General features: G+C 43.4%; 2 protein-coding genes across 2 annotated transcripts in view; both read right to left on the bottom strand.

Moving 5' to 3' along the window:
- Positions 1–11,760, bottom strand: part of slc9a2 (solute carrier family 9 member 2) — a 72,656-nt gene extending 60,896 nt beyond the window's left edge. Inside the window, exon 1 of the mRNA XM_078222809.1 lies at positions 11,074–11,760. Coding sequence (XP_078078935.1) covers positions 11,074–11,383 — 310 coding nt within the window. The 5' untranslated portion in view covers positions 11,384–11,760. The remainder of the gene's footprint in view (positions 1–11,073) is intronic.
- A 2,922-nt stretch (positions 11,761–14,682) lies between these two features.
- LOC144500046 (interleukin-18 receptor accessory protein-like) overlaps positions 14,683–23,912 on the bottom strand; it is a 44,526-nt gene continuing 35,296 nt past the window's right edge. Inside the window, exons 9-11 of the mRNA XM_078222808.1 lie at positions 21,833–22,015; positions 18,007–18,152; positions 14,683–16,070 (exon numbers count right to left, since the gene is read on the bottom strand). Coding sequence (XP_078078934.1) covers positions 16,056–16,070; positions 18,007–18,152; positions 21,833–22,015 — 344 coding nt within the window. The 3' untranslated portion in view covers positions 14,683–16,055. The remainder of the gene's footprint in view (positions 16,071–18,006; positions 18,153–21,832; positions 22,016–23,912) is intronic.

Raw genomic sequence — 23,912 nt, 5'->3', positions numbered from 1 at the left:
AAATGGGCCTAGTTTACATCAAGATGTTGCTATTAAAATAAAAGTTAGTTTAGAAGGGATTAAACCTGCAGAAAAGCCATTTTATGAAGTTTATTTATTAGTCTCACAAGTGGGCTTACATTAACACTGCAATGAAATTACTATGAAAATCCACTCGTCCACACACTCTGGCACCTGTTTGGGTACACTGAGGGAGAATTTAGCATGGCCAATGCACCTAATCAGCACATCTTTTGGACTGTGGGAGGAAACCAGAGCACCCGGATGAAACCCACGCAGACACGGGGAGAACGTGCAGACTTCGCCCAGACAATGACCCAAGCTGGGAATTGAACCCGGGTTGCTGGCGATATGAAGCAGCAGTGCTAACCACTGTGCCACCATGCTGCCCCATGAAGTGTCTGGACAGAATGGCATTTCCAGCAATAGGTCAATGTAATATACCTAGCATGTAGATGAAGAATTAACTGCGCTTCTTGCTTTTAGCATGCTGTGTGCTTTTCACTTTTAGCTGGCTAGCAGCAATACAAAATGGAGAACCAAATGCGCAAGTCCCTCCCCGTCAGCAAGTTCTCAGCTGCAACACACAGAAATTGAGTCTTTTGTGAAACCTGGTTAAAACTTTTGAGGAACTGGTTTGGCCCCTAGACATGCAGAGCGCAGGTCCACCAATTTGTACACACAGCCTGGCACTCATGAACCAAATTCCCATCTAGAAGAATACAGTCCCACTGCCATGTGAATACCTCAGGAGAGATGAAGACTAAGTAAAGTCTATAGCTCTCTGATGTGGATCTGGAAAAGACCCCTTCCATAAGGCAACCTCCCTATCGTCTAGGGTCAGATTAATCACAAGTTTCAGTACCAACTAACAGAGTCTTGCATCAATAACTGGAACATCCCCAGTTGCGCTCGTGCACAATCTGTACGCTATACCAGAATCCCTGCAGGAGGCCAAATAATTACAGCCCACCAATCTCCTGGTAATCAGATTGACATCAGTGCCTGGATTTGAGCAAATTAGTTCATAGTTTAAAAAGGTGGACAGGGAAGAGTTAAACTTGACAAAAGCAGGGAAGAGTTAAACTTGACAAAAGCAGCTCAACGCAACAGTCAAAGGAGAAACCCAGAATGACCCTTCCCCATCAGTGACCAAAAGCAGCTTAATTGTCATTAACAACCTAGGTGCTAGCCACCATATAAAAACCCAAGACCCTTTACACAATACATAATTGGGATTCGAAGAGGCAGTGAGTTCTGAAATCAAAATCTTTGCTTACGCCTAAGAAAAATCAGGGGAAAATCAAGATCGGGATTCTTTGGCCGTTCACACCAGCGAGATTCTCTGGTCCCACTGCAGTGAACGGAGATTTAGCTGAGCGCCAAATTCTGTGTCCTCGCTGACAGTGACAGCATAAACAGCCAGAGAATTTCAGCCCAGAACTCTATTACCAGAATAGTCTTTCCCCAGGAAAAGACAGGTGTTGAATATAACCAGGTTACCTAAATATTACCCAATCAATGGGAAAGGACTATATCACTGTTGACGCCTGATCCCAAGTTTAGACTTCAGAAATGCAGCAGGGAATTAACCTTATACCTACCAGTGTGTGCTTGACTTTTTGGTGCGAATGAATGAATGCTTACCACTTTGCAAGACATCATGGAAAAAAAACCAAAATAGAATTCATCCCCCCCCCCCCCCAAAGAGGGCGAAATGACTGTTGTTTCAGTATGACATGAGAAAATATCCAATGTATAAAAATGTTATTCTTTTTGCTATTTTTAAAACAGACTTTTCTACTGAACCAAAATATGGCAGCCATAAGCCACATGACCAACAGAAGCTACAAAAACAAAAGAATCATCCTCTCACCATCATGGAACCTCACACCCAATTATAATCACAAAGCCAGGGGTCTCAGATCAAACCTCGTTATTCCTGCAGAGATGTAATCTGACTAATTTCACATCTGAGACTATCCAGATCCATTTCAAAAAGGAACCACTGAGGCAACAATGGACATCATTTGCATCTTGATAATCTTGCCCCTCTAGTGGAGTCAGAGGTCTGCCTGGACAATGACTTTCGACACAAGGCCCGAAATATGGATGGTAACTCTTCCAAAAGCGAATGACCGGGAGATCATCAGTCCTGAAATAAAAAGCCAGTTCCATACATTGAATAAACATGCCCTATGAAAATCACTGCAGGAAAAGATCACAAGTCTTGAGTGATCGTTCTGAAACCTTGATACTCTTTTCAGAACTGAGAAATGCTCAGACTGCTGTTTTAACACCAAATGGAAAGGATTCCAGTGGCCTGCCAGCTCCTTGATTTGATTTATTATTGTCACATGTATTAACATACAGTGAAAAGTATTGTTTCTTGTATGCTATACAGACAAAGCATACTGTTCATAGAGAAGGAAACGAGAGAGTGCAGAATGTAGTGTTACAGTCATGGCTAGGGTGTAGAGAAAGATCAACTTAATGCAAGGTAAGTCCATTCAAAAGTCTGACAGCAGCAGGGAAGTAGCTGTTCTTGAGTCTGTTGGTACGTGACCTCAGACTTTTGTATCTTTTTCCCGACGGGAGAAGGTGGAAGAGAGAATGTCTGGGGTGCGTGGGATCCTTAATTATGCTGGCTGCCTTGCCAAGGCAGTAAGAAGTATAGACAGAGTCAATGGCTGGGAGGCTGGTTTACATGATGGATTGGGCTACGTTCACGACCTTTTGTAGTTCCTTGCGGTCTTGGCAGCGCAGGAGCCATACCAAGCTGTGATGGCTCTTCAAAGCCAGATTGATTTTAAAAGTCTCTGATCAAAGCCTGCCAAGCTGTCTAAGCACAGGAAGCCCATTTCAAGGATTTTTGTGCTGTCGTCTTTAACTAGAAACTCATTGGAACTGTAATCCATCACAAAGAAAATACCCTCTAGACTTCATGGATTCTGGAAACCATGTGAACTAATATTTATTTCAGTGCTTCTTGTACTGTTACTATTCATTGTTGTAAAACTTTTTTTATTACCCCTTCCTGTGCATGTGTGTAGTGGAGTGGGATACTGTGAATGCTCCTCCATTGGTTTTTGAGCATGAGTAAACCTAACCTTCTGAGTTAATCATATCACAGGTTCGCTGTGAGTTATTAGCAAATTGGATCACACAAAATGATCAAATGAAACACGTCTCAGATTTTTTCAAAAATAATTCAAAACACCTGCTTATGGCCAGTTGCTGACAGGAAAGTACAGTTTGCCTATCTCTCGTGTCTGTAACAACCCTGACGGAGAATCTGAAGTGGAGCCCAAGGACAGACCAAATCCACCTCTGTCATCTTTCCAGCAGCTCCTGCAACCAAGCTGATGCCAAACGTAATGCGCACATTTCACTGGACTCAGTCTGGGAGGTCAAAAGGAGGACCGTAATGTGCTTGGAGCAGAGGGTCTCCATACATTTTGCCCAGGCTTTCAGCCTGGAGTTCATGCAATTCACTGAGCAAGGTTAACCAATCAGATAGATAGAATCCATACAGTACAGAAAGAGGCCATTTGGCCTATTGAGCCTGCACCAACAACAATCCCACCCAGGTCCTATCTACATAACCTCATGTATTTACCTTGCTAGTCCCACTGACACTAAGGGGCAATTTAGCATAGCCATTCAACCTAACCCGCACATCTTTGGAGCGTGGGAAGAAACCGGATCACCTGGAGAAAACCCTGCAGACATGGGGAGAACACGCAAACTCCACACAGACAGTGACCCAAGGCCGGAATTGAATCCGGGTCCCTGGCGCTGTGAGGCAGTAGTGCTAACCACTGTGCCACTGTGCCGCCCGCAGGCAGCACAAAGACACAAACTATTGTCTCACAAGATAGATGACTGCCAGGGACCTTAACTTAGGACAAAGAAGTTTACAATATCCTGGTCAAAAAAAAATTACATATTAACTTAGAATAATTTCACATTAGTCCAGGAAGGGCACATTGGCAGTAATCGACATCTAGCATTCCAAATGCAAAAATTCATAAATCAGCTATGTTTTAAAAAACCTTAATTCAAGGTAAAACAGAATGTCTGAAAATTGGGGGGTGGGGGTGAAAAGTGATTGGATTGTCATGAGGACAGAGGTTGAGATCAAAATCCATAGAAACTCAAGTGCCAGTTTTCACATCTTGACACAGAGGGGCAGCTTGTCTTGCTGAACACAGAATCTTAGACAGACTGGAAGAGAGAGAGAGAGATCTGGAGAGGGAGACTGGAAACAGCTGCTGCTGTGCCAAGCAGTAGATAAGACTGTTGTGCGAGACACCAAGCAGTATGCTGGTGAGAATGGATTATTTGTTTGAAGAAATGGGACTTGTAAGGATTGAAGGACTAGGGAGTCACCAGAGAGTGTCTGGCTGTTGGAGTCAGTTCAAGGATACTCAGAAGATTGAGTAATAGGGCCTTCAAATGATACTGGAAGACTCGACCTAGCATAGCTGAAGGAAGGTGGCTTGCTAAAAAGATATCAGGAGTCGTCTGAGACATAATCTACAAGGTGACAGATCCACTGAGAGTATGGCAAACAAAAGCATGGCACAAGGTACTTGTGGAAAGTATCTTTTCTGCAGTTTAATGTTAGTTACCTACTAAGTAATGTTTAGCCAACGTTCATTTTTGTTTGTTACTGTAAAAATCTTAAATCATAAAATCATCTCATGTGATTCTTTGCGTCAATGACTGGGAAATTCATCTTAGTTATTGGTCTCAGCGGGAATTGTAACACTTGGTAAGCAGTAGCTCGTTTTATTGACAGCTCAACTGACCAGTCCCCAAACCAGGAGAGCAGTGGGAAAAGCCAATGTTTAAATCTTCAGTTTCCCGTCCTCCCGAGCAAGGCTGAGGAACCTGGAGTAAGAGTTACATATAAAGAGAGCAAACTCAGATTGACACCAACTGGAGGAATTGCTAGACAGAAAACAAACTAAAAAACATTGCAGGTACTATTCTGTTTGTCACATATTCTACGTGACAAAAAAACAATTTTGTTCACATCCCAATTGATGTTTATCAGTTTGCCATCTGAAGACAGGAAATAAGCTCATGGAACCACATGACAGATTATCTTGTTCAAATAATGAGACTATACTGATTGATACAACTCTCTGATTGTGCTAGGAACTGGCTAGATAAACATTCAAGATAAAAGGATAAAAGGGTTTACTTACAGCTGCGACCAATGATACTGAAACCAAGATAATATCCTCGGTTTTAAATAAATTTTAATATCTAATGATAATAGTTTGAGAAATAAAATAAATCTGTGGCACTCATGATACATAAATGTGGGTTCCTGATTTTTCTTAGTCACTGAAGTTGACAACAGAATCAAACATTTGACATTAGCTAGAATAAAAGCAAAATAATGTGCATAAATAGTGGGAATCAGAAATTTAAAAATGCTGAAAATACACAGCAGCTCTGGCAACAACTGTGTGGAGTGAAACAAGAGTTAACGTTTCAAGTAAAATAGGATTTCTTTGGAAGAATGTTTTTATTGACAATGAAGCTTAACTGAAGACTCCACTAATCAGTTGCCCTCTATTGCCCCTGGCAGGTCAATGCTTGACAAGTTTCGTAGACGATGGCTGAATTTGTACCAGAAGGCTGTAACATATCTGAGAAAATGAGGATATCCCAGTCTAAATGTTTCCATGGAGGTGAATTCGATCAGCCCAGGAGGTGAAAGACAAGCCACAGGCCAACAGAAAAGAGAACGGAAGTAGCAAACAACAGATGGGTCAGATCACACATGTGGACAGACTGTCTTCAGTAAAGTGGCCACTAAAGCTGCTTTTGGTCTCCATGTACAGCAATATAAACAGAATGAAAAACTACAATGAGATACATATGAAGTGTCTGCGATCCCAGAGGTGTGGGAAGAGGTTCATGGAAAAGTGTTGAACCTGCGACAGCCCCATGGGAGCGTTCCATGCATTTGAAAACCCAAATGTTGGACCTTATCTCAGAAAGAAGGTTTTCCTTTATTAAGTGGAGAGGAGAAGGGAATGGACAGGAAAATGTGCTTGGCTTCCCACTTTAATTATTCATTTATGGGTGTGGATATTGCTGGCAAACTCAGTGTTTATTTTGCATTCCTAACTGCTCAAAAGGGCAGTAGTGAGCTTCCTTCTCGAAAATAACTGAGTGACTCGTTGGAGCATTTCAGAGAGTAGTTAAGAATTAATCACATTCCTGTGGGTCTGGAGACTCATTTGGCTGTGCTGAGTAAAGGCAACAGGTTTCCTTCTCGAAAGGACATTAGTGAACCAGAAGAATTTTATTTAAAAATAAACAGCAATCCAATAGTTTCATGGTCACTATTACTGGTGCTAACTTCCAGAATTATTTAATTCAGTGAATCGAAACCCCCAGCTGCCATGATGGGATTTAAATTCTGCCTCTCATTAGCCAGGCCTCTCGAATACCACTCCACTGAGCTGTTAATTGTATATTATTTTTTTAATTGTATACGTGTGGTCTTGTAAGGAAATGGCACAAAATACCAGTATTGAAACATGTAACGATGAGGAATGGATGGAGATGGGAAGTGTAGGCAATGAAATTTTCATCATCCAAAGGCAAAATCAAAATACTCAAATGTGATGGAGAAGCAGCTCCTCCCCACCTGAGAATCCTCCAAAAAGATAAGACAGCTGAGATGCATGCAATTCCTACTGCAACAATACTTACCTGGAGAAAGTAAACAGAGCTAAAGAAAAATTGCTCAAGGAAGAAAGAGTACAATGGTAGGTGCAAAGCTACTATTCAAGGAAGATGTAAAATGTCTCAAGACTATTGATGTAGGTATAGAGGGAGTATAGGGGTATCGATCTGCAGCAGGGTGTGAGCGAACTAACAAGAGGGAAGAACCTACTTGACCTCATCCTCATCAATCTACTTGTTGCAGGTGCAACTGCCAAGGACAGTATTGGTAAGAGTAACTACTGCACAGTCCAGGTGGATGCAAAGTCCTGTCTTCACACTGAGAATACGCCCATTGTGTTGTGTGCTTGATGGGATAGATTCAGGACAGATCTGGCAGCTCAAAACTAGGTATCCATGAGGCAGCAGCAGAATTGTATTTGACCACAATCTGTAACCTCCTGGCCCAGCACATCTCCAACTTTACGATTGCCATCAAGCCAAGGTATCAATGCTGGCTTACTGAGGAGTGTAGGAGAGCATGTCAGAAGCAGCACCAAATATATCTAAAAAAGTCAACCTGGTGAACCTATAATATAGGGCTGTATGCATGTTAAAAAGCAGAGGAAGCATGCAATAAATAGAGCACTAAGTGATCCCACACCAACATGTCAGATCTCAACTCTGCAAACCAATAATTTGAAAAATTGCTCGACATGACCTGTCTACAAAAAGGACAAATCCAACCCAGATAATTATCCCCAGTCTCCTCTCAAGGTGTTGTCAACAGTGATACCAAGCAGCATTTACGCAGCAATGACCTGTTCACCAATACTCAGTTTGGGTTCCATCAGGGCATCTTGGCTCCTGACCTCATTATAGTCTTGGTCCAAATGTGAATAGACCTGAATTCAAGAGGTGAGGCAAGAGAATGACTAGCCTTAACTCATAGGTAGCATTTGACCAAGTGGAGCGCTGGTAAAATTGAAGTCACAGGGAAGTAAATGGAAAACTCTCCACTAGTTGGCATAATTCCTAATACAAAAGAAAACGGTTGCAGTTGTTGGGAGGCCAAACATCTTAGCCCCAGGACATTGCTACAGAGTTCCTTTGGGTGGGGTGTTAGGCCCAACAATCTTCAGCTGCTTTACCAATGAGCTTCTCTTCTGATAAAGGTCAGAAATGGGGATGTTTGCTGATGATTGTACAATGTTGAGCAGCATTCACAACTCCTCAGATACTGAAGATGTCTGTGTGTACATAAATATATAAGGTTAAATATGGACAATATTCAGGCTTGGGCTGATAAGTGGCAAGTAACAATCATGCCACACAAATGCCAGGCAATGACCATCTTCAACAAGATGATGTAACCACCAAAATCTGAAATAATCACAAAATGCTGGAAATCCTCAGCAGGTCTGGTAGTATCTGTGGAGAGAGAAAGACCCCGAGGGACTGCCAAAGAAGACAGTGACTGTGTGTACCATATAGGAGGCGCACTACAGCAACCAAGGCCCCCTTAACAGCACCTTCCAAACCTATAATCTCTACCATCAAGGAGGACCACGGCAGCTGATGCATGAGAACTCCACCACTTATAAATTCCTCTCTAAGGCACACACCAGCCTGACTTGGAACTACATGGCCATTCCTTCAGTGTCACTGGTTCAAAATCCTGGAACTCCCTTCCTAACAGCGCTGTAAGTGTACCTACACCAGATGGACTGCAACAGCACCACTACCTTGGAGTATATTAAGGGATGATCAACAAATGTTGGCCTAACCAGTGATGCGCACATCCTATATGTTTTTGTTCAGCTAGATATCCGGATCAGTGGAGCAGGCTCCAGGTGATCAGTTTTTCCAAGATTTCCTTTCTAACTATCTATCCATCACCCTTTAAGTCACACACATAGAGCCCGATTTTACCATTGCGTCGAGCACATTTTCGGGTGCAAAAACGTGGTAAAGTCGGGTGTGGGCCATTAATGCGATCCGTGCCCACATCCATGTAGATGGCCACTTTACCGAGACCTGGGAATGGCCCCGACCCGATTCACGCCCGGAACGGGCGCAACAGCGATTTAAATGCATTTGCATGCATTTCAATTGAATTAATGAACTGCCCGCCCAACTTTATCAGTATTTCCCCCTTTACCACCGCGTTCGCCAATCCGGAATCGCGCCGAAATGGACATGCTGAATAAAAGTCTGAATCGGGCGCTCCAGCTACTGAAGAGGTGAGTTCAGCGCTTCCAACGGCCCTCTGACTCGGATTGGTGATGGGGCGGGGGATGAGAGGAGGGTCAGATCATTCCCTGGTGGGGGCGGGAGGGGGGGGTGAGGAGGGAGGTCCGATCGTTGTCTGGCTGGGGGGGGGGGGGGGGGGGAGTGATTGTTGGCTGGTTGGTGGATGAGGGGAGGCCCGATTTCTATCTGGCTGGGGGGGAAGGGCCGATCGCTGTCTGGTTGTGGGGGGAGGGAGGTGGGCCAGGTCATTCTCTGGTGTGGGGATGGAAGAGGAGGCAGGTCAGATGTACCGGGGGCGGGGGGGGTGGGGGGGGAGGTGAGAGTGAGGCCAGATCATTCTCTGGGAGGGGGGAGTGAGGCCAACTCATTCTCTGCAGGGGGGGGGGGGGCAGTGAGGCCAGATCATTCTCTGGGGGTGGGGTGGGTGGTGGGGGGGGGGGGGGGGGAGGCCAGATCACTCTGGTTTGTGGGGGGATGGAGGGAGGTAAGATGTATCTCTGGTTGGCGGGGTGGGGGGGAGGCCAGATAGATCTCTGGTGGCGGGGGGGAAGAGGGGAGTCCACTGCCACTCTGTGGGCAATCGGTGGGGGGGGGGGGGGGGGGGGGAAGCGGTCGCGATCGGTCTGGGTAGTTGGGGGGTGGGTGTACAAGGGGGACAGTGATGTCTGTGGGGGCCATCGCTCCCGCTTTTCGCTCCCGGGCCGTTTTCTCCACTTTCTGCGGCCCAGGAGCAATCTGACAAGGGCGCGCTTTTTCAATTTTTTTTCTAACTACGCATGTGCAGTTCAGAGCTCCGATCGTTTCAGGCACACTAAGCCCTGCCCACAGCGCGATTCAGTCCCGCGGTTTTTTTTTCAGGCTGAGTGCGTATGGGGGCGTCTGAGAGCAGATTTCCAAGTCGGATCTGAATTGCACCCAGATTCAACACTCAGAATGAAAATGGTAAAATCAGGCCCATAGTGTCTCATGGATGTCATTTATTTCATCTCCCTCATTACACCATCTCATGTTTCATGGGAATATCACTTTGACCATTCAACAACTTTTGTTTCCCACTTCAGCACTTTGCCTATTTCTTTTCCCTTTGTTTTGTTTCTCACCACCACCCTCTCCCCACTGCCCCCCGTCACCTGTCTGCCCCACCCCCACTTGCTCTCTTCCTTCCAACATGCTATTCATCCGTAGTATCTTTCAGTTGGAAGGAAGGAAGGAAAGATTAACACCCAAAGCCTTAGACATTGATCTTTCCAGGGGATATATGCTGTCTATCCTGCTGGGTGATACCAACACTGTTTTCCTTTCAGATTTCCACATGTATTTGGATTTGGGAGCAGGAGTGAGTGAGGTTGAGCCCATTACTCTCCCAAGATCCACATTATAAAAAAGAGCCACAGTGGCACAGTGGTTAGCATTGCTGCCTCACAGCGCCAGGGACCCGGGGTTCAATTCCGGCCTCGGGTCACTGTCTGTGTGGACTTTGCACATTCTCTCTGTGTCTGTAAGTGTTTCCTCTGGGTGCTCCGGTTTCATTCCACAGTCCAAAGATGTGCAGGTTAAGTGATTGCTAAATTGCCCCTTAGTGTCAGGGTAACTAGTAGGGTAAATCCGTGGAAAGGGCCTGGGTGGGACTGTTGTCGATGTACCAAATGGCCTCCTTCTGCACTGTAGGGATTCTAATGCTGAAAAAATGGTCTATATTTAAAATAATTAAAGTACCTTCATAAAATTCACATATTATGCTGAGCTGTTGCTGAAACAGATAAACAATTTTACCTATAACAAGGTTGTGAATATTATATAAAAACAAACAAATCTTCACTTCATTTACATGCAACTTTTCCCTTTACAAGTGGACTAGAATAGAGCACGCATTGATTTACCTGTTTGATGAGGGAAATTATATTTAAACAGACGTAACATGCTTGGCTAATGGAAAGTGAGTGCAAAAATGAACTAATTTCCTACTAAAACGCGTTTTAAACTGTGTACATTCGGATTATTGCTAAACGTTAAAGGGGTCAATATTTGAATAGATGCTGTTCTTGTTCTATGAAATGACAGTCAATATTTGCCTTTTTCCCGTGGCACCAGGTTCTGACTCTAACACACTGATTCTTACGCACTTACCAATTTTCGCTAAAGAAGCCAGTAGTATCCAGAGGGTGATTTCAAAGGGAATCTGCACATGATAATAATCGAGAGAGAACACACTGAGTCGCTCATCCTGGCTTGCAACGTTTCTGGAAAGATGATGTTTAGAAGAGTCTTGGTGCTGGTTACTATCCCCTGCCCCTTCATTATTCAGAGTCGAAAGGTTTCCAGAAGTGGCCTCGACATTGGTTGAGAGAGAAACGACCACAATGAAATAAATAGGAAGCAGCAAACGGCAGTGTTCACCAGTGACCCGGAATAATCCACTGGCTCTCCCACCGGCCATGGCCACAGTTAGTAAAAAAAAAATATTCACTACAAAATAGCAGGCAGATTACTGTACACTAAATTACAAAGGCGTCTTAGTTTTCCAGTCAGTACATGGTCTGATAAAATTTTCCAGGCCTAAGACGGACTGATTTGGGAGGCAGTAAGACTCAGCTAACAAGTTGAACAGGTATAACAACTTCCACCGTCCAATCAACACACTCCTCGCTTACATTTACAACACCATTGACACCTGAACGCCACCCACTCTCCTGCGGACCAGATAGAGCCAGTCCCCTTTCTGCCAAGTAAAATTATCCAAGGAACGCACAGTAATTTCTATCTGGCTGGCTGCTGATGCATACCAGTTACAATCCTTGTATTGCATGGCTGCTCGGTTCGATCTTGCATTCCACTCCTTTAATTGCCCAGAACAAGTTCCCAGCTCTGATTGCCTTTCTACCTGCGGTGATTTTCCAAGCTACCTGAGGCGGCAGTAACTGCTCGGAAAGCAATTGTCAAAGGGAAAATGCAGGGATCTTGATAAACACAGAACGACTTCACTGAGGCGACCCATACTTTCGAGTCAAGCTCACGTTAGACCATATTGTCATTCTTGCTACTCTTCCGAGTTTAACGAGCGTGACACTAGGAATATGATTTTTACAAATATTTTGCATGGGAAAGAGGTCTATCATATATTGGACTAGGAAAAAAAGCTGCTGTCATATTGCTTTGATCAGGATTTAAGATGTCAAAATCATGAGAAATCTAAATGGAGGTGTGGTATTGTGTAACATGAATGCATAATTAGGAGTCTAGGAGTCGCCCAACACCATTGGGGCGGCAAGGTTGCACAGTGGTTAGCATTGCTGCCTCACAGCGTCTGGGACCCAGCTTCGATCACTGTCTGTGTGGAGTCTACACGTTCTCCTCATGTCTGCGTGGGTTTCCTCCCACAGTTCGAAAGACGTGCTGGTTAGGTGCCTTGGCCATGCTAAATTCTCCCTCAGTGTACCTGAACAGGCGCTGGAGTGTAGCAACTGGGGGATTTTCTCAGCAACTTAATTGCAGTGTTAATGTAAGCCTACTTGTGACACTAATAAATAAACTTAAAACTAAAAGTTACAAAAGATTTTGTTTCAGATTCCAGCATCCACAGTATTTTGTCTGTGTGCTTATCAGGGCCCTGACCTTCTGGTTGCTTGCCATTTTAACACACGATCCTGTTCCCATGCCCACATGTCTGTCCTTGGCATCCTGTAATGTTCCAGTGAAGCTCAACGCAAACTGAAGGGACAGCATCTCATCTTCTGGCTAGGCACTTTACAACCTTCCAGGCTCAACATTGAATTCAACAACTTCAGATGATTTGCTCTACCCCACCACAGCCCCCTTTGTTTTCATTCTATTTTATTTAATTTGTTACTGTTCTCTACCTTTTATTCCTTTATTGTCTTTCTTCATTTTTCTTTCCCCCCACTCTTTTCCCCCCACTTCATCTCCCTTCCCTTGCTTTTTCTCCCCCCGCTTCCCCTTTTCTACATTCTACCTCTGTCCCGTCTCCCCCCCCCCCACCCACCCCCCCTCCACCCCCACCAACATCTTCATCTCTCACAACCTACAGCTTCTCTGCCATTTGGCCATTCACACCCTTTATTCTCTCTGTGGACAACTATTAGCAGTCTTTCCACTGGTTTCTATAGCTCTGACTCATCTTTCGTTCCCTCACCCTGCAGAATAAATATCTCCCACTTTCTATGCCTTTTAGCTTTGACAAAGGGTCATCTGGACTCAAAACGTCAGCTCTTTTCTCTCCTTACAGATGCTGTCAGATCTGCTGAGATTTTTCAACATTTTCTCTTTTGGTTTCAGATTCCGCAGTAATTTGCTTTTATCCGCAGTATTTTGCCTTTATCATAAATGTTATTTCAGTTCCAGAGAAGAAGAATAATATTGGATTCAGAACATAGAACAGGAGTAGGCCATTTAGCCCATCGAGCCTGCTCTGCTATTCAATATGGTTATAGCTTATTATCCACTTAAATGCTCTCCTCCCACATTATTAAATTTTGGGAGTATCCCAGGCAGACGGTGATCAACAACTCTTGGGGAACTCCACCTGGGGCTGGTTGTAACAATTTATAGCCTTGTACAATCTAATTGTATCATCAAAAGAAAAATATCTCAAGCAGTGAGACAGTGGACTAGACATTTCAAATCTATTACAGTCAAATGTACAGTAACTTTAACCAAATGTAAAGGATTGCAATGAAGGTATCTTTAGGGATGAGAAATCTCTCTCATTTGGCAAATTTCCATCATTGCCATCTCAGAAATCTTAAGGAAGGGGCAGCAAGGTCCTTGAGGAGCAGTGAGATCCTCAGGCGGCACAGAGGTCCTTGTGGAGGAGTGTGGAGAGTCGAGGAAGAGTGAGTGTTGATCCTCCAGAAGGAACTTGAGACCGACAGTAAGTAGAAGAGATTATTTTGATGTTTTGCAAGGGACTTAGTTTTGTTGTTAGGTGATCTCCAATTTCCCCAGACAGAAACATTGTCTTTTAAGTGTGGCATCTTTGCTACCTTGACCTTCGAGCATGGGAATGTTGTACATTATTATTATTTACAACACAGCCTCTACAACTGCAAATCATTCCAGGGACATAATCATCGATTACACATACAGCTTAATTATTTTACTGAGTGAATGATTATCAAGGACACCCCACTCACCTGGTCTCCAGTCTCACCAGCACCCTATCTGTCCATCTTTTCCTTTTTTTATTTCCTCCTCAGAATTGGTCACCTACTTGAGTCGGGAACCTGACATCAGGGTCAAACATAGGCCCCAACATTGCACTGTGTCATCTGATAGTGATTTTACCTGGATTTGCCAATTAGTGGCCAGAGGCTGGGCTCTTGAGTCTGTGAGAACCATTAAAAGGCCCTCTAGCATAATAGGAGCTGCAGCCTCATGCAGGTAATGGAGGGAAGGGGGTGTCGCCATCTTGAGGCCTCACACGAAATTGGAGCAAAGGTAAACCACATGGCCCATCAAACTTGCTCCACCATTCAATATGATCAAGGCTGATGTTTGTCTTCAACTCTCACCTTCCCCTGCCTCCCACTAGGATGTCAATCAACTTCATGGTGCTGCGAGAGATCAACAGACCAACTGGAAAATTCAAGTCAGCCTCTGATTCATGGCTTTAATTGGTCTTTAAATTACCACTGCTTTTATGGTGAAAATCCTGGCCCCAATGTGTTCTTAATAAATCAGATAATTCAGTCAACTTGAAGCTGAGCCAGAGATTATTTTGGGGTGTGATTTATTAGTTTAAAATAAACAGATTTACATTTGAAACAGAGCTTACTGATCAATGAACATTTTACCCTCCATGTTACAATAAAACTTCAATTTTATTTGCAAAATATATTAATTTAATTCATTTTAAACGTCCCTATTTTTTTTGAAATCTTATTGTTACAAATTGTAAAATGCCATAAATATAACGTAATATAACTCTTACTTAAGTTGCAGGTTTTTAAGTTTTACAAGTGCAAACCTTGCTTGGATATTTTCTCACTAATAATGCTGGTTATTCTCATAAGCATTCTAAACATATGTTCAATGTGTCATTACTTCCTGATAACTAACTATACAATAACAAAACCAAGGAGTGGAATCATAGAAACCATTTTTTGGCAAGGTGTTAGCTCGGGCAAGAAAAACAGAGTGTTGCCCGTCAGCTGCACTGTCAGATTTTCCTACTATTTTTATGACACTTTCTCAAAAGAAAAACGAAGAGGCAGGTCCCACGACGTCACACTCGTGGGGCAAGCTGCCAGCAATTTAGGTCTCTGAAAGGAAAAGGGTGCCCAGATGCAAAATAAGAACACCCCATGGAAACAGAAACCCCTCTCCCCCATTCCCAACACAGAACACCCCAATTCCCCCATCATGGAACTCCCTCAGCCTCCCCGCCGACCATGGAACCCACGGGAACCCAGCCCTGACTCTGCCCGCTGACAATGAGGGGACAGTGCTGGGGGGCAGTGGCAGGATATTGCCCGGGCTTGACCCTCTTCCCCCTCCCTCCCGGGAGCTGTACTTACCTGTGCACCTCTAGCAGGTTCAGTTCGCCAAGTGCACCTCGTGGGGGTGCTGCTGTGATTCATATCGGTGTGCCCTCACGCTGACATGAATGGACAATCTAACGTGGGGGGCAAACAGGCCTGATATGCACATTTAATTAGATGTAAATTGGAATCCCGACTTCCAAAGTCAGGATCCTTGTTACAATCATTGGCGGGGGCAGGAACAACTGAGGGGGAAGTCTCACTGGTGTAAAAGTCATTTTGGGTCTCCTGCTTGATGCTTCACTTCCTCTGCCACTCCTACCCCCAAATATGAGGAGGAAAATCCCCCCAAGCTGAGTTTTTCAACTGCACCCTCATACATGTTTCTTCCATCTTCTCAAAACTGGACAAAAAATATTTGATGAGATGAAGGCAAATTGTTAATCTGCTTAACTCACAGACATCAAATGAACATATAAAATAACCAGTCAAAATAAATGACATTCATTTAGCTCAGTCTCGTTTCTTTCTCGAAAGAATGGAATAAAGGAATCAACCGTGACCTTGTCCTCTTATGGGCCACCTTACCTGTTTCTTTGCATTACTGTTTAATCAGATGAGTTCTTGCTATAAGAAAAACATAATCAAAAATTCTGAAATACGACAGCAAGTGCAAAATTCATGCAGGAATACAGTTACACTGCAGAAATTCTTTCATTTATATATATTAAATAAGGAAAGTTTCTTGAAGTATAAACATAAAGATTTACACTTATATAGCACCATTCACAACTTCAGGACACCCCAAAGCATTTGACAGCTAATGAAGCACTTTTGAAGTGCAATAATTGTTGTAACATAGGAAACACAGCAACTAATTGTGCACAGCAAGCTCCCACATGATGTTGACCAGGAAATCTCCCAGACACCAGGGATGTCACTCCTGCTCTTCTCTGAATAGTGTCTGGGATATTAGGTACATCATTTATTTTTTGCAAAATTATACTTTATTCATAAAATACCTGATGTATCTAAATTACCATTACACACATTTCAAAATGGCTGTCACACAAAGTGTGATAATATTCAGCTTTTCTACATAGATCATGTTGCATTCTGAGGTGCTTCATTGCTGGAGGATCATCAACTAGGTGAATGACGCTCTTTGGTCTGCCTGAAATCTATTGGTCTTTCAGTGCAAAGAGTTGTCCCTGACTGAGTGTTGCAGACTGGCACATTCCAAAGCTCAGGACTACTTATTGAAGGATGCACTAAAGCTCAGTTGAGCCGCTGCAGAAGGGCAATGGGGGAAAGATTGCTGTCTGACACCTTTCAGCCATAGTGAACTCTGGGGAATGGAACTGTATAGAACCCATCCGGGCCAAATGACTCACATTGAATGTAAACGGCGAATGTTCAATGTATCACAATTGTATGGAAGCACCTCAGAGTGCAACTTGATCTATATTTTAGGTACATCTGACAGAGCAGACAGGCCTTGATTTATCATCTGATTCAGAAGACATTGGCCGGAATTTTCACGCCACATCACCACTGCCAGTGAGGACGGAGAATTTGGCACTTAGCCAAATCTCTGTTCACTGCAGCGGGACCAGTGAATCCTATCAGCATGAATGGCTGGAAAATTCAGACCATCATGTCTGAAGGTGCAGAACTCCCTCAGTACGGCACTGGAGTGTCAGCCTAGCTAAAGTTTGGTCCTCAAGACTCTGGAGTGGAACTTGAACCCACAACCTTTTGATTCAGAGACAACGGCCCAACCAACGCTTTTTAAATTTCATTCACATGATGTGGGGGTCACCGGTGAGGCCAGCATTTATTGTCCATCCCTTGTTGTCCCTGGGAAGGTGGTGATGAACTACTTTCTTAAATATAACTGAACGGGTTGCTCGGTCACTCCAGAGGGAAGTTTAGGGGGAATCAAACTGTTGTGGATCAGGAATTACATATAGGCCAGACCGGGTAAGGACAACTGATTTTCTTCCTTATGGGGCATTAGGTTTTACTACAGTCTAGTAGTTTCGTGGTTACAGATTCTAGTTTTCCATCCCAGATTTTTATGTAATTAATTGAATTTCAATTCCCTAGCTCCCTTGGTGAGATGTGAACTCAAGCCTCCAGATTATTAGACCATGCCTCTGGAGCATTATACTGATATAATAACTATCACATTATCATAATGGAGTCACAGCTGGCATCTTTGTGTTTCATACAATAAAAACAGCTTGAGAGTTTGTGATTTCCATATGCATTCGGCAATATAGTCGACAGAATATAATTACATGGGAAACTGACAGATATACATCAGTTAAAATACTGAAAGATCTTTTTTTGTCCCTTAGGCTGCAGCTTTTAACTGAAGCTCTGACTTCTCATTCTTCTTCACTGGCATATGGTACCTGAGCATTTTCCAGAATTTTGAGGATGGGAGGGAAGACTTGTTTCCTTTCCAGATTATCCCTGGTAGCACTGCGATTGCCTTTTTTACATTGTGTGGAAGGTCCATTATGTCAGGAAGAGATCGGAATTTTATCAAAATCACCTTGGTTTTGTAATTATCCAGCATGCTGTTGACTCCTGTCTGCAGTTCAAAAACCTTTGATCCATTCCGGGCAACGTAGTTTGGGCTGAGGACAATTATTACTCTCCTGCTTCTTTTTATACATGAAATAACATCTTCTGTGTAAACTGTACAAAGAAAAGAAACAATCATCCATATGACTATTTTGAAGTGAAGATGAATTTTCACTTTCTTTTGAGCACTGAATACATTAACCCATGTTCTTATCTTGCTTTTAACTTCAGGGGATAAGCTAAATTCTGGTGAAGCCAACTAAAATGAGAGTCTGTTTTTGGCAGTGTCATAAGATCTGGAGGGAAAACTGACCTGTTTCTCTGAGAAACACATCGGTTTTCTCGCCGGAAACAACACTCTGCCATTTTTTGGTAAGATTTAGCCCAGTATGAGTGCAGTCACCTCCAAATGTCCTAATCTCTTTCTGGTACTTTCATAATCTAAGCATATCTGGAACCTAGAAACTGACAGAATCATAAATACACAAAAATTCTAATTCCGCCACAGGATTAAGGCAATGGTTTATTGTATCTCCACAGGGACGGTAAAATTCCGGCCCTAGTCTTTGTAGCATATGTTAACATATGCTACAAAGACTAGGGCCGGAATTTTACCGTCCCGCCTGCCCTGGGAATTGGAGCCGGTGAGGGGTGGACCATGAAAAGATCCATTGACTTTGGGTGAGATTTTACAGTTTCAGGACGAACGAGGTAGTAAAATCCTGCCCTGGTAGTCCACTCCCAAATAACAAAGTAAAATTAATTCTTCTAAAACAGGGTGTAATATGGTGCAAATGAAGCATGTTTTAAAGCGGGTGTCGTAGAGGAAACACTCATCTCACCTCTATGAGTTGAAATTCACACCCAAAAGGTCAATGTCTAGTTCAACCCACCAAAGTGACACATAAGATTCTAATAGGTAAATGTATGCGCTATTTAATTCATTGGACTGTCTGTTTGGTCTGGCACAAAAACTGTTGCACATATTTTAACCTTTACTAAAAATGTTGTGCATTTTAAAACGTACATGTAGATGAATAATTAAAAGTGACTCAACAGGCTTAATATGCACTGGAGCTCTATCAGTTAGATTTATGTGCAAAAGGTTATTTAACATTAATTCACAAAAATAGGAACATGAAATTCTGGTAAAAAGTGAGAAACTAAATAGAACAACACTGTGCTATCCACAAAAACATTATCTACAATATTCACTAACATCATGGGCAGAATTCTCCCATCTGTTACTGAGGCGTGTGGTGACGATGGGGAGTTCTGCCCCTGCAGAGATCGAAGGGAAACCATATCATATCTTCCAGACCGACCTCATTAATTATGAATTTGGGTGTTTGTGCTGTCCCCTGTGTTGGGTGGGCTTGATGGTGTGCATCCCATCATCCTGTTCAGGCATCATATTCAAAAAGCTCCCGGAACCCTGACTGTCAGCACGTACCATTGAGGAGAAATGTCAGAAAGGGGAGGTGAAGGTCCAGTGCCTAAGTTTAGTGACGCCTCCCTGCTCATCCTCCTCAACCATGTCAAGGCCAGGGGGGATATTCTGTACCCAGCTGATAGGTAGGAGCAGGCCCAGCAGGGATGACAACGTGTCATGTGCGCAGGTAACCGATGCCATAAGTGCCCAGGGGGTCAACAACCTAGTGCCACAAGAGGATGAACGACATTACTCACTCCACCAGAGTAAAGCTTGTCTGTTTTGTTTATTTTCTTGAAGAGTGGCAAAAAAGTTATTGATCCACAAAGATCTGGCTTTGTGTTTCTGTCATTGCGATAAGGGAACCAGATTCAGCATTGCAAATGCAGAGGCCGCCTGATTTTCTAGAATCTGAACTGAAAGCCTAAGGCCAGGATTTTGTGCCCATATTCACCATGGGCGCAAATGACGACATGGGGGCATAATCCCACGAGAGGCCAAAAGCAGGAATCTTGCCAGCGAGATCCTTTGGCACAATCATCCCCGCCCACTGCCATTGACGTAACAAGGTTCCCTCCCAGGAAGATAGGGATCCTCATTTAAATATATTACCATCTCATTGGTGGGCTTTCTCACTGTATCGCTCCCCCCACATTCGGATTTCCCCCCTATTGACACAACGTTGGCAAGGTTTACAACAGATCTGGAGCAACATGAACTGGGCAAAGAGAAAATGCAGGGGGCGCAAAGGTACAGCCCCCAGGGGGGAGCGGGACATGCTGGACAGTGCCCTGGCAAAGCCAAAGGGCAATGCCAAGGGGCAGTACGGGGGGGGGGGGGGGGGGGAACATCTGGGGAACTTCATGAGAGGGTTCCCTGTGCACATGGGGAGAGAGATGGGTCCCCGTGTGCCTATGGGAGTGTTTCTGTGTCCGTGGGGGATCTTCTTTCTTTACCAGAGTTTGGGACATCCTTTGAAAAGGTCTCGGGAAACCTGACATTGTTGGCTCTTTCAGGCCCCACCCGCCTGCGTGATGGTATGGGGCATGCTTCCAGGATATTTTTCTTCTATGTGCAGAACAATATTGCAAGAAAAACTGGCAGTGTGCTGCATACTGCTTTTCTGGCCTGGTCCAGCGCTAGAAGGAAAAACGGAAAATTCCACCTGAAGTCTTAGGGTAGAGTAAGTTTAAGTTTAAGATTTTTATTTATTAGTGTCACAAGTAGGCTTACATTAATGCTGCAATGAAGTTACTGTGAAATCCCCCAGTCGCCACACTCCATTGCCTGTCTAGGTACACTGAGGGAGAATTTAGCTTGGCCAATGAGCCTAACCAGCACACCTTTCAGACTCTGGGAGGAAACCAGAGCACCCGGAGGAAACTCACGCAGACACGGGGAGAATGTGGAAACTCCGCACAGACAGTGACCCAAAGCTGGGAATCGAACTTGGGTCATTGGCACTGTGAAGCAGCAGTGGTAACTGCAGTGCCACCGTGCCACCCCTACAGCTTGTCATTGTGGGGGTGGAGCTGTAAAATGCAGTGAGCCATTCAAAATTCCATTTACTTTGGCGGGACTGGAAAATTCACCCGTGGAAAGTGCCATAAAATCCCATCCTTTATTTTGCAGGTTTCCTCTCTCTGAAGCTATGCACATAGTTAAACAATGTGCTATCTGTTATCTTAGGATCATGCGGTTACATTGCATGGTTCAAATGGAAGTTATGTGGTCTAATTTAAAAATAAACCAGCATTTTAATTATATTTGATGTATTTTACCAACATTGTTCACAATTATATGAATAATGGAGCAGGTTAAAACAGGGACATTCTGGCTTTGCATTTGGCCATTCTTGACAACCAAGTTGGATCTTTATCTTAATAATTCACTTTTATCTCACTCAATAATAGCAACAATTCATTTGAATTTGTTATTCAAAAAGGGGTGTGAAAAATTATGGCCATATAGCAGTGGGAACCTTTAGTAAACTACGACAAACTAAACATTTTCCTCTCAGAAACGTTCCTTATTTATCCTTCAACACAGAGCAATACCTGTTTGTGTAAATAGTGAATTTTCCGTGAGGATTTTAAAGGATTATACATTTCACCTTTTGAAGCTGTTGAGTGAGTCGGTTATTTCAACATTCACTGAAGTGATACTAATGATTTGCTTTTTTTTCATGGAAATGTCGGTCATGTAGAAATGAATGAGAATGTGACGATATGGAATCGACCATTTTCTATATTTTGGCTTCATAGAATAAAGATGCATTCTGTGACAAAGCTCACAACATAAGCAGTATACAATAAATACAGTACGACTTAAAACAAACCCAACAAATGCAAAGAGTACTCACCCCCTCCAGGCAGTACATCCCTCTCAAAAAGGCACAGCTTATATCCATGCTGCTTCTCTAACACGAATGGAAGGAGCTCCAGAGCAAACCTCTCCTCTGTAATAATATTATCATTGCTCTCATCTTCCTCCCCCAAAGAAGAGGTATTTGCATGTGAAACAAAGGCATCAAATTCTTTACCATCTGGTCACGAGGGTGGAGGTGTTGTTGGTGGGAGAGAACAAAAGAACAAAAATAACAATTACTGTCTTTTAGCCATTTTGACAACATTTTGAAGTTTTTTGATACAAACAAAAGAGGAGTACTTAAGGATAAAATCCCTTTTTTAAAAAATCACATTTGGAATTTCAGATGTATTAGAGATTGAATTGGACACATGCAGAGGGGTGCACAACAGGCTGTATGGCACTGACTGCCTATTAGCCGCTCAGCTTTATTGGGTTCCATTGGGTGGAATTTTCCATTCCAGGACAAATTCCTGTGACCAGATCGGGAACGGGAATCATCTCCTGCCACAGAGGCCGGTGGGAATTCACGCTATATCGTGCGACACTGGCCTGATTGATCATGCAGTTGGGAATTTCCCAATAATTTTCATGGCAGACAGGGTTGAATGACTCATTCCCTGCTATCATATCCAGGCATCATATTGAAAAAGCACCTGGATGTCAACTTAACCACAATTGAAGGAGAAAATTCATCTCTGGCAGCTTCAGGAGGTAGAAGATCCACCTCCTGGAAACTCCAGAAGATCCACATGGGAAATGCTCCAACCACCCACTGCTGCAGATGCTGTTTGAGGATCCATGGTTGATGGAGGCCACCATCCTCCCTTCCGATCTGCCCCAGTCCTTCTTGCAGGTAAGTCCGATGTGTCGGCCATATTGGTCTGGATGTGTTCCAAATCGCCATGATATCCCACCGATGGCATGGAAAGTAGGACGGGGGGGGGGACAATTCTGGCTGTGCTTTCATCCGCATCCCATTAACGGAATACAAACTGGTTTCACGCTGGCCTCTGGTGATAATGGTGACCTGCCATTACAAGTAGGAGCGCAAGTTCCTGCCATCATTCCACACTAGCAAGGAAATTATTTTTCATCTCCTACTGCATTGGCCCCATGTCCGTCTCGGGGGGTTGGAAAGTTTCACCCTTTGACCTTAATATAAGGTCTGTTACTGCTTGGCAAATGTGATTCTATCTGTTTTGTCACCAGAGCTGTGTCCAATTTCATCCCATTAGTATGCAAACACAAATCAGATTTTCTTTTGTCCTAAGTCCCTATCCCAATGGTGACAATCAAAACATTAGGTGCCAGGGATCCCAATTTGTCCAGATGTGAATTAATACAACATAACGAAATTTAAATTGTGTTTTAATTACTGACATTGCACATTCATCACTCCTCAATTGAAGAATTTCCTAAAGAAGGTAATAATCTTCTGTAAATTATAAAGACATCCTTAATATTTTCAATACTTTCCTGATTATTTTCTCAAGCTTCAGTCCCTTCCTGGGTTATCTGGGTTACTTTGGCAAAGTTTAAAGTCATTTTCCCATTTATTGCCCAGTAAGTAAATAAAACACAAACAATAAACCGAGATGTTCCAACATGACAAGGGTGTTATTAAAAATAATTATTACGTGTTTTTCCTTTGTAATTTTGTTGTTCTGGGAATTCGGAATCTGCTTTTTTCCTGAGAAAGTACAGAAAGATCATGTATCCTGGAAAAGACTAGGTTTTCTTTTGTCATTGGTGTTTCTGATGTTGTTGGAATAGGGGAATTATGTGCTGGTGCACACTCAGGTGTAGTTCACTAATCCTTGGATATCTAGTTTTGTTAGCTTGGTCTTCTATTTTGAATTGGCTGCGTGGTTACTTGATTATTTCGCTCATAGAATGTAGGGTGAACATATTATCTGGTTGTTAGGATTTCTCTGATGAGGGGAAATGGTTGAATCGTGTTGAATTGCCTAAACAGCATCTCTGGAATGCCGAGAGACAGTTTGCTTTCTTCAATGTATAAGAGCTATGTGAATATTCTTAGCTTGTTGGCCCTTAGTGTGCCATTGAGCAGG

The sequence above is a fragment of the Mustelus asterias genome, chromosome 10 (genome assembly GCF_964213995.1).
Source record: "Mustelus asterias chromosome 10, sMusAst1.hap1.1, whole genome shotgun sequence".
Lineage (NCBI taxonomy): Eukaryota > Metazoa > Chordata > Chondrichthyes > Carcharhiniformes > Triakidae > Mustelus > Mustelus asterias.
Note: the sequence above shows the minus strand (reverse complement) of the source record. Positions and strands in the feature narration are given on the sequence as shown.